Genomic DNA, 12134 nt, shown 5'->3' on the forward strand with positions numbered 1-12134 from the left:
TTTTAAAAATTAAAAAAGGATTTGTATTATTCCTCTTATTATATCAAGAGGGTAAATATGATAATTGATGATTATTATGTATCCAAACACCTTGGATTGCCTTGGAACTACCATCAAAAAAGATTTTTCACTTAATTATACATGGCTCAAAGATTGACCTTACATAGGAGGCATATTTTAACTGAAAATTGTCTAAAAAATCTTAATTATATTGAACTATGGGATCTCAAATCTTATTGACCTTACATAGGAGGCATATTTTAACTGAAAATTGTCTAAAAAATCTTAATTATATTGAACTATGGGATCTCAAATCTTACTTTGAAATCAATACCTTGGAAAAAGCATCCCATTCCTATGAAGTGTCTTCCTCTAGGATTTACCAGGTTACTATTGGCTTTGTTCATCCTCTTTGTAGACAACATTGCACCGATTTTAAGATGTGATCACCTCTTTCAATTTTGACCCCATGCCTCAAATCCATGAAGATTTATTCATACCAATCTCATGCCTATCAAACCAACAAAAAAAAACGTGGAAAATAGTTAAGGAATATGGTCTTTTGCTTCCTAGGTGGAATAAACAAGCTTGCCATTTTAATTGAGATCATTTCTCATCTATGAAGATGTACAATTACGATAAAATCAATCTGCAATTGACTTGCATGTTTTTATGGCTAGCAAAATAGTGTTATTAAAAACATCATACTAGAACATATAAGCATGGGTAGAAAAAGATCTTGAATTAGAGCATCATGAAAAAAAAATTGGATGAAACGTTGTAAAAACTATGATAACATAAAATTAACTTGTAGCCCAAAGAAATCGTGAAAGAGTCACTGTATACATCACATTCCTATGAAATCCTTTCTGCCAAAACAAACCCAACAAAATGCCACTCATTGTATTAGTGGTATCAACTCAACCATTAACAACAAAACAGGGTTAGGCCAAAATTGTGGAAGGGTTGATACATAAATACCAAACTAAGAAATTCCTTCATTATTTGTATTGAATGAAAATGAGATTTATACATATAATCTTGGCAACTGCAATTTCATCAGGATCTACTTCCCATTGTGCTTATTATTTAGATTTAACCAATCGAGTGGTCTAGGATACAATTAACAGCATCGTAAAAATGGAATTTCTCCCATCAAGTAGAGCGGCAGCACCTGAATCAATTGTACAACTCAATGCACTAGAATAACTCCCTATGTCAACAAAGATACCACAAAAGACAATTTGTCCTGTTAACATCAACTCACTGCAGTAAATGGAAATCCCTCAGCAGGTGCAAAATCAAGAAAGAAGCATAGAATAGTTTGAAGAAAAGACGTACCTGACAGTGAATATACATATGATTTAACAACACTTTGAAAATGCTGTTAAGGAAAACAGCAAAAAATGTTGGGTAGGCCTGGAACCATCTTAGGCCATCATAAACATGAAGAAAAAGAAAGGAGATATGTACATGCATACCAAAGATGGTGATTACTCCATATTACACAAGAAGGAAGCCAAATTTGCCAGATGAATACAGCTATTGGCTTCAAAAACTTCTAAGACTTTGCAGAACAAGGATAAATGATAAACTCTGTTCATGGTAGACTGCAAACACTGAATAATAATTGATACCTATTTCATAAGAAATTTGCAGCATGCCACTCGAAATAGCCTGTATGAGGTATTCTTGTTCAAATTTATTGGCACAAAAAACAGATCACTTGAGGATCCTTCTGAATCATTTACAGGGCGGCAAAAAGCGCTTAATCTTAGAACACATAGAATCTAAAACCTCTGAAATTCTTAGGCATTACACGAATTCTCAGAATGTACCAAGCCGCAAGACACTTTATCATTGTAATCTGAAAGTTCAAGGGCAACACGCAGCATGAGTAATCCTGAACTGGGAAAATAGTTTGCAAGTTAGATAATCTATTTCAATGATCCAGAAAATTATCATACGGAAGATTTTATTAAAAAACATCAGTGCATAGGATATGTCTACACTTATCAGGGATCGGATAATCTTAATATCTATCTCAAGAAACCTTGAGGAACATATAAGCAGGTCAAATTACAGCATTTTACCATTCCATGCAAAGGCAAGTATTACTGAAGCTGGGATTACTACATCTTTAAAAAAGGAAAATGCTATTCTCTGATGTAACCATGTCACTTACAAAGAAATTAACTGAAAGAAATAACTGAAATTGTTGAGCATGATGACAGGAAACTCAAGCACATTTTGATTGACATGAATCTTCCAGTGCTTTCTAGATGAGGAATTGGCTAAAGCCCTCAATCATTTTTGCATTGGAAGAGGTTCAAAATGGGCCTATCAAAAGCTATGGATAAAGCCAACACCACCAAGCTTTCTTCTTTACCCTGCATCAGTTAATTATTTCGAGGTTTAGTCTCTATTCCATTATTTCAAGGTTTGGTCTCTATTCAAATGGTGAGGATCATTGAAGCTCAAATAGAAGCCATAATCAGATCATTGGCAGCCATCCAACAGTTCCTTCTGAATGGATGTGGCTCACATGCATATTACTCAATGATTGAGGTGGCAGATCTCAACAAGCCCAAGAAGCTTTCCCCACTTCAAGAACAATTCTATGTAGCAAGGGCTAAAATACAATATTTAGTTTTTGGCTCATCACGTGACCTTGGTAAGCAAAAGGATGAATCTTGCAGCCCAAAGTAAGGTTATTTCTAATTACATGGTATCACCAAATCTATGTTTTCTCTTGTTGATTCAGTGCCTCCTTTTTCAGATTAATACAAAGCCAATCAGTAGTAAGTAACAGCTACCGTTTTGCAGTTAGTTAGTAAGGCCCTTTTGCAAGGGAAAATCAAGTATAATAGGGTTACAATCAAACTATGTATTAACAGTACGTAAGTGTGCCTTGCAGCCCATAGCTCCATGGTTTGGAGGGACGAGATTAATGGGAGATGATTTGAACTCTTACCATGTGTGCCTTACAGCCCGCAGCTTCATGGTTTGCTTCTTTGCATAGCATATACAGGCTTTCCTGTGCATTTTGTACAGCAAGCTTTCTTGTATTTAGCTGGGTTATCTGTGTTTATGCAGTGGATTGTTTTGCTGTGGATGTATTCAGAAGTTGTGTTCATCTATAAAGAGAATCATGAAATGTGGGCCTTGCATAGAGATTTCCCCTATGCTATAGTTATGTCAGATCAGTGTTTCTACAGGACAATAGTATCCAGGATCCAGGAGCTTGCAACTTGCCTTTTGTTAAGGAGGTGTACAAAGAGGAAGGGTTTGCAAATTCAGGAGTTGTTTGTGCTAAAGCCTCAATCACTGAGAACTGTCTTCACACAATGAAGGTCAGAGTGCCAACTTCTATGTTTCATTAATTGAATATTTGCACAATCCTTCCTCACTAAGACCTTATTTTGTTGGGATAAAATCTGGAGAATGATATTCTTGGAGAGCATGCTCATTTGCATATTCTTCAGCAAAAAATTGATCTGAAATCTATTGTGAAGGCTTTGTTAAGAAATAGGCTAGCTTAGCTATCTATTGTCAAAATAACCTTTTTCCCTTTAAAATATGTGCATGGTAATGCAGGGTAGAAGTCTTGAAAAACGTTATCCTTATCCTTATTTTGTTGGGATAAAATCTGGAGAATGATATTCTTGGAGAGCATGCTCATTTGCATATTCTTCAGCAAAAGATTGATCTGAAATCTATTTTGAAGGCTTTGTTAAGAAATAGGCTAGCTTAGCTATCTATTGTCAAAATAGCCTTTTTCCCTTTAAAATATGTGCGTGGTAATGCAGGGTAGAAGTCTTTTTCCTGGAAAAGTAAGGTTTCAAAGGCAATTTGGGGGGATGGCGCAGCAAGTCCTAGTGGATTTGGCTTGGATATGGATTTTCTTGTTTATGGCCTCACATGTATTTAGCAACTCAGACTTGATGGCAACATGAAGTATCTTTTTTTGGTTATAAAGACTTTTTGTCATTTTGGTTGTCTATGTATGTTGTGTTTTTCATCTTCCAGAAAGGGTCCCCATAGAACAATCGCACGCACACATATCTCACAATTAAATAATAGAAAAATAAATCTTAAATGAATTTTATTTGTTTGAGACAATGCAAGAAATTTGATGTGTGTTCTAAGCCAGCAATGCAACACTTGGAATTGTAAGAATAAGTACAGGAACTTGTACACATGCTGAAAAAGTAACGCAACAGATTGGCATTTCACAGGTTAACTGACATTGTATTTGTCCACTAGCAATTTATAATTGTTGATGCAGATTTACCTTAGATCAAGCTAGAGGAATTCAGTTCACTGTCAGAATGAACAACTGAAGCTGAAAAGCTCATGTTTCGAAAAAGGCCATGCATAAGTGAACCAAGGAACACATGAAGTGTTTAAAAGGGTGCTAGGAGGACAAGTGATCCTTGGAGCCAGAAGATAACAAATGAGGCTTCTAACCTTAGTGCATGTAAAATGATTGCATCCCTTTGAATGGTAGGGGAATTTTTCTTCCCCAAACTCAAATATATCATGCACAGGGGCCTTGAGGGGTAATCATCTCCCAAGTCCATTGCATGTTATGAGTGTTTAAACAATCATTTGATTGTGTAGCAAGTCCAGAAAGACTTCAAGAAGTTAAAAAATCTCTTTAATCAATTTAGCAGCTTGCAGAGATGATCTCTCACCCTTCTGGGGGGTTTCTTCTCAAATTAGGTTTTCTTCATTTTCATACTTTTTCATGCTCTTGACCCACTGCTATAATCTTTCTCATGGAAGTTTGCACCTAAAACAGGCTTGTTATATGCATGTTTTGCATGACGAGGAGCAGCTGTATCAGTCATGTTGTATTTGGAGTGTATGAGTTTCAGATTCATAAGCCTAGACATGGAATATCGACACTGTTTACAAATCATACATACAATAGGCTGATGTACATTCAAATTTACAATCATTAATCAGCAGTAATTATCCTCAAATTGGACCATTATTGAAGTCAATTTTTTATATCTCTGTTTCAAATGTATCCAACAAATCTAACCGCATTGTTATTCTCTAATATCTTCCAATCCCAATATTCTCTCATAGAATGCAGTTGCGCTTTCCTTGAAATATCTCTTGCAACTCTTGGGTTATAACACCCAATGTATGTAATTGAGAAGGGAATGTAATTGTAATTGGTTGCATCTATCAAGTGATCATTTATACATTGCAGTGTAATTGAAAAAAGATTATAGAGAGCTATCAATGTCTGTATGAGTGTTTACACATACATTTGAATATGTAGTGAGTCCAGAAAAACCTCAAGAAGTCAAAAATCCTCTAATAAGAAGAGAATTGGCAGCTTGTAGACATAAAATCTAACTCTTATGAGGTTTCTTCCCACATTGTGTTTTGATTCAAAGGCTGTGCTTCGTTCTATTTCGATTCTTGTTTATGCTCTTGAATTGCTGTTATAGTCTTCCTCGTGAATGTTTGAACCTATAACAGGCCTGTGTTCTATGCATGTTTGCACAAATAAGCAGAAACTATATCACTCAATGGTGATTGGAATGTAAGAAATTCGGATTGATAAAACAAGTTGTGGAATATCCACACTATTGACAAATCCAACATGCAATAGCCTGATGCGAATTTAGTTTTTACAATTACTGATTGGCAGTAATTATCCTCAAATTGGATCAGTATTGAAGTCATTTTTTTATATCTGTGTCTTGTATGCATCCAGAAAAAAACCCAAGTGCATTGTCATCCCTAACATCTGTGAACCCCCCAATACTTTCCTTGTTCAAAACAATGATAGGCTTTTTAACAATATTTTCAATCTTACATATATCCCAAACCATGTTTTCTTCAATGTCCTCTCCACTTCATGGCAGAAATTCAAGATTCCTTGATGCATGTCTCATGTTTTAAACATCCAACAAGATTCTCTCTCGGTTAGAATGATTTCTTAATTACTGTATATAATACTTCTTCTGTTTTTATATTAATGCACTTCCTTCTACAATAGTTGCATTTTGTAGTTTTTATAATATTATTTTTTTATTTGTTCATTTTTCAGCACACCATACATCTTTTAGTTCAAAACTGTATGTCATACTCAAATGCCTTGTGAATATGTACGTGAATCCCCCCATTTAAAAACAAGATGGAAGCTCATGTTTCCTCTCAAATAGCCTACCTATTTAAATTCACTCGAGTTAATAAATGAAGGCAATGATGCATGTGATGTTGTGAACCACAAGTAACCGCCATTAATCACATTCACTGTACTTACCAAGTTAAACAATTTTGATGCACTGTGACTGTTACAAACAATTTAATTCTCTAAGACTACACAAGTCAGCAAAAAAGAGAACATGACCACTAAAGTGAATGTAAAACTACTTCCTCGGGGTATTAAGATCATTTTGTTTTCATTCATATATCAGATGTACAGCTTGGTGAAGAACATAGCCTATTTTACTAGAGATATTATACATTAAGCCAGTTGATATGACATCATAAAGCTTATGTAAACTTTTTTCATTCTAGAAAACATTGCAGCTTCCAGTGATTGTAGTACCACACACTTAGTTGCTAAAACTGCTCATTTCCTCTCTGCAGAACGATGTCCCTGGGCATTTGATTTAGATTTGTAGTAGCAGTTTTAAGTCCATTTCTCAATAAATTAGAGATGTAAGGATTCTTCCCACAGATCAGATCATTTTTGGAACTCAAATGCTGACTTATTTATGCCCAACAAATCTGTAACCTTGCACCAATCCTAACCAAATGAAAACCCACTGTCAAGAATTACGCAACTGCACAATTCCATAGAATTGAAGAACCCTAGCCAGAGTAAAATCTATTGTATCTTAATATACTCAATCACTTAATGCCAAGCTAAAAGATCTTCACATAACAAATACGATAACAATAACCTAATATCAAGACTACATAATATAAACCTTTGAGACTATCAGTTTGCATTATGTAAATCGGTGGTTGTCAGATAACAAATAAAGTAAAAACAGGTGATCATTAATATCCTTTAAAAATTAAGTATAAATTATAATTTAAAATGGATGGACAAGAAAGAATAAAACATTATGAAAAAAGGCTTACATTAAATTTAGAGTTCAACTAATGACAATGATCAATGTATCTTCCCTAATAAATCAATATACAGTCTAGACCCAAGATGTAGACAGATGCATCTTCCCTAATGGATCATTATTAATATTTTTGACAATCGAATTCTCAGTGTGGATGTTATAAGCTAAAGTTTGTGTTTCTAATCGCCAGGGGAAAACCAAACCTAAAAGAGCAGATTCTCATGCCAAGAATATTCCTTGTGGTTTGCTGATTTTCTCTTGTAAATTCACCAATAGATCATTTTCTTTAAATGTTTGACCATCTACAGCCTTTTGAATACAACCTAACTTATTTTGCACAAGCTCAACTTTTTGGTTCATACTATCTAGTATAATATCACTTCTCCCAGAATGTTGTTTTTTGCAAAAAACAAATTCAAGTTGGCATTTTCTTTTCTTTTTCTTTCTGCTTATTTCCTTTATGATTTGGCTTTCTTTTTGTGTATTGATAAGAGAAGTAAAAGAGTAGATTGCTTCTGTACAGGAAACACAACCAAATGCGATATCATGAAATCTTAAATTTATATATACAAATCAACCATTTGATTTGCTATTCTGGCAGTAGGTTCCAAAGTAAAACTCAATGTTCTAATATTTATACAAATAAATCAAGATCTTAGCATTCTATACAGTGAGTAGGTTCCAATGTAAACACAATGTCCTAAGACATATGCAATCACATCAAAATTCCTCAGTTCTACACAGGCAGTTAAAATATGTATTTGCAACCTCAGCGTACAAATCAAGTATTTGCCAAGCAGGCTTAAAATAACAGAAAACAAAAGGATACAATATGATCAGCTTAAACTATGCTTCAAAAAAAACTGGAAAGGCCTTAATCAAAAGCAATCAATCTCAAATTAATATTGTGCATATTTTGAATCAGAACAATTGGTAATTTGAATTTCCTTAATTACCTGCACTGGCTAAGCATTTTTCCGTGAGAGTCCACTTGCAAAGGCAGATGATTGCAGATGCATTTGAGGAGTAGACCGGAGAGGAGCTAAATTCACACTTCCTGCATAGCTTTGGGATGGCTTCAATTTATCCTGAGGCCAAGCTGGTACCGCACGAGCAGAGCCCTGACTTTCTTGAGGAAAATCACCTGATATGGACTTTGTTCTCCTCTCTGACTTGCTTCTTGAATGTGATCGTCTTCCATGCAATCTTATTGTGTTGTCATCAGAAATAGGAGAACCTTTAGTATCCACCACAACTCCACCATGGCAGTTTCCGACTTGGACAGATGTCCTGCTACTCTTAGATGATCTTATTCTACATTCATTAGTTTTAAGAAGATCAAGGGATGGTCGTTTCCTTTTTACTCCTGCATGTGTCTGACTACTTGCCTCTCCAGGTTCTGGACTCTGTTGTCCACCAACAGGCTCCATAGGTTTATTGGAGCAGCTCGCTGCTTCTTCCTTTATACACTTGTCTACCCTATCCTCTTCGCATCGATAATTCTCTTCTTCAATGACCACGGCAACTGTCTCTGCCAGCTTCTCCAAATTACCCACTTCTGGTTGCAGAGGCTGACCATTTTCATCTTTCACAAAAGTGCTACTATAATTACAGACAGCAAGTTCTTTCAAAACCCTACTTGCATCCGAAGCCTTTTCGTCATAGTCAGAAAAAGGAACTTCTGTCACTGCACAATTATTTAAATGCCTCATATTAGCTTCAGTTGGCTTATGAACCGAAGGATCCTGATTCAGAGCAAGAAGACCCACTGATGATTCTGTCTCTGAGTGATCTAATGTTTGCAAAAGTTTATTGATGGGACTGCCAACAAACTTACCACAAGCACTTTGACTTCCAAGCTCTCTTTTGTTGGCAAGCTTCCCCCAGTTGACACTCTCAGACTTACTCTGTAGCGTCTGTTGCTGTTTCTTTAAGGATGGAATTCTCAACCGAGTGTGCTGCTGCCTCGGCAGCACCAATCGGTGAGAATTTGCCCCAGAAGAATCAGACTCTCTGAGCTTTCCCGTGCCCCTCTCGCCCAAGGAGACTGTATTTCGAGAAATCCTGGGAGAACTATTGATTGCACGATGAAGTCGCCGAGCCAGCTCTTCGTCATCAACAACAGACATTGTTCTCGAGAATGTTCCCACTCCTTCCTTCACTTCATTTTCCTCTATTTTGTTTTCTATATTTACAGATTTATTTATACCCTGCTTTGAAGAATGTTTACTTCCAACGGCTGCTTTGATCTCCCTCTGCTCCCGGGCAACAAGAGCAGCTATATTCAAGGCCTCCTTCGCCAGGGCAGCTGCCTTCACAGCCTCTGTCGCTTTTCTAAATGCTGTATCTTTGGCCACAGCCACAGCCTCTGCTGTCCTCAACACGGTAGCCTTGGCCTCTGCCACAAGCTCCTCAAGCTCCAGAGACGATTTGGACAACAAATCACTCTTTCTCAATTTATTGTTAGCAATTCTCTCCCTCAAACCATCTTCACCATCTAGAATTTTCGATTCTGTAGTGCTACAAGCCTCGGGAGGCTTGCAATTTGCCATCGACGTTTTCAAACCTAAAGATTTATGTACAAATGACCCTGGATTTTTATCTACAGAAAATACAACGCTTTCTCCACCAGAGGCGCAGCCCCCGGCATTCGAATTGCAGGAAACAGCTAACCCTGAACCTAACCCTAATTCTCCCTCAACATGGGCATCAAACCCTAACCCTAATTCTACGCTATCACAGACACCAAACCCTAACCCTAAACCTCCATTCTCCCGTCCCTCAAACTCCGACCCTTCCTCGTCCCGGACATCCAACTCTAACCCTAACCCTAGCCCGGGGGCATCAACCTTGCAACCATTAGCAACCACATTCAAAGGCATCTTAAATTGTGCACAATCCCCGCATACAAAGTACTTAGGATCATAGCAAACGCTGCCAGAAGAGTCATGCTTACTAATGCAGTCGCAGTGCACGCGATGCTGGCACTTGCAGCAGCAAAGAGCAACAGATAAATCCTTATCATTCATAATCTTCCCGTAACAATAACAACAAATCGTACCAGAATTCAGCAGAGCATTACACGAAGTGCAGAATGAAACAAACCTCGCGCCAATCTTCACTTTGGCATAATCCTCGTCCTTGCCGCCGCAGCTCGCACAGCAATCGTAACCCTTACATTCCCGGCTTTCATCTTTCCTGGAAACCGCCTTCTCATCAGCAGAGCAAAACCACCCGTTCTGCTTCAACCCTGCCAGCAACCTCTTGCGAGGAGGCAGAGACGCCCCGCCGTCCGATCGGCTGGTTTCCATTCCACAAATCCACGCGCAATTCCTCACAAAACCATCTCAAACTCTCAAAACCCTCAAAAACCAAAAACAAAACAAAACAAAAATGAACTCTCTTCCACACTACGCGACCATTTTCAAACCCAAAAAAACTGAGCCCTGGCAGAAGAATTCACCAACGCATGCCTGAAAATCTGAACGTATAGCCGACTCGTCCGATCAGCCACGCACAACGGCTCCCTCTTCGTCATCTGCACTTCTCAAAAATCTCCACACCAATTTCTCGTTTTTGTTTCTAAACCAACCAAGCCTTCTGTGAAAAATGTGTCATCATCCCTGCTCCTCCAATTTTACCGCCAGCTAAATGGTAAAATCAAATTAAAAATATAGAAATTACATTTCACCAACTGCCATGGCAGCCAGTAAAAGTCCACGCCCTAATGATCCATCTGCCACGCGGCGGCTCGGGAGCGGCTGTGTGATTTTGCCACGTCGGACGACACCCCACCTCAGGGGGTCTGCGTTTAATTTGGAATGTCTATCCCCAATTCACCGGATGACGTCATCCGGACCGTACTCCATTAAAATACGCACCTACGGTGGGTCCCACTGCTGCCCCGGGAATGTTTATCGTGTTGACAATGAGGTTACGCCACGTCGCCTCCCTTCTCCACGGGTGTTGCATTGCCCTAATCATCTTTGAATAAAACTAGGGATAGTGAGGTCTCAAATATGGCATTTTTGACCCTCCCTATCCACCCTTTTTTTAAAATTTTGAGGGTTATCTATTTATTTATTTTAATGAATAGTCATTTTCTAGATAATATACTAGTTACAATTCACAAAAAAAAGTTGGGGATACAAAATCATTTCGTGAGTTCACTGGACGGAAGCCGGAATCAACAACTATTCATCAAAAAAAATATTAAGCATTTTTTATGGAGGTAGTATGTGATATAAGAAGAGAGTTTTTGACTTGTGTTTAATTTTATATATTGTCATTTGAGATGGTTCATGCAAATGAGGAAACTAGGGAAGAAGGGGTGGGGGAATTTATGAAATGCAACGCTTTGGCACTTTGTTCCAACCTTATTTCACATCAGGATAAGGAGTGAGGTGGAAGTGAGGTAGATTGCATTTGAGTTGAAATATATAAAAGTTAATTTTGATGGAGTCTTAAAAGGGAATTAAGAGTCTTGGAGGATGTCTAGCTAGAGATAATACAGCTAAGGTATTGAGTGATATATTTGAATCTTGGAGGATGTTTGGCTAGAGATAATACAAGTAAGGTATTGAGATATTTGAATCCTTGGGATTGTGACAATTGCGATGTTTGAGTGGCTTATTTGGGGTTAAAGTGTAGACGTGGATTTAAAGCAAGCAAATTACATCTAGATGGAGATTATCTCGTGACGATAAATGCATTCTGACAAAAAGTCATCCTCTATTGAAAATTCCAAAAATTGTTTACACCTATTTGGTAATCAATTACTAAGTTTTGTGACTACCAGATATCTCATACCTTGAGAGGATAATGACTTAGCTAGTAAATTGGCAAAATTGGTAGTATGGACGTATGTTATCATCTAGTTAGTTGTGGAGTGAAGACAGATTGTTAATGTGGTTTGTTGCATCGTAATGGTTAGTATAGTTGGGTGGAGGCAATCGAGCAACTTCGATGTGATTTGTGAATCTTTGGGGAAAAGCATGTGACTTGGTGGGACTACAATGTGGTTAT

General features: G+C 37.5%; 1 protein-coding gene across 5 annotated transcripts; it reads right to left on the reverse strand.

The window, feature by feature from the left end:
* Positions 1-258: 258 nt before the first annotated feature.
* LOC149532134 (PHD finger-like protein) lies at positions 259-10748 on the reverse strand. 5 transcript variants are annotated; one of them, XR_016359127.1, is made up of 3 exons: positions 8066-10748; positions 1342-1867; positions 979-1213 (listed from the first exon to the last, which is right to left on the reverse strand). XR_016359127.1 is itself a non-coding variant. In XM_089811243.1 (2 exons), the coding sequence occupies exon 1, from the start codon at positions 10418-10420 to the stop codon at positions 8075-8077; it is 2346 nt and encodes a 781-aa protein (XP_089667369.1). In that variant the 5' UTR covers positions 10421-10748; the 3' UTR covers positions 259-511; positions 8066-8074. The 5 variants fall into 5 exon arrangements, 2 of the variants coding, with proteins under 2 accessions (XP_089667369.1, XP_089667370.1); XR_016359128.1 differs by having other exon boundaries at positions 1342-1903; XR_016359129.1 differs by having other exon boundaries at positions 1342-1908.
* Between the last annotated feature and the right edge of the window lie 1386 nt (positions 10749-12134).

Source organism: Cupressus sempervirens, chromosome 11 (genome assembly GCF_028749045.1).
Source record: "Cupressus sempervirens isolate cs-2001-9-10 chromosome 11, ASM2874904v1, whole genome shotgun sequence".
NCBI lineage: Eukaryota > Viridiplantae > Streptophyta > Pinopsida > Cupressales > Cupressaceae > Cupressus > Cupressus sempervirens.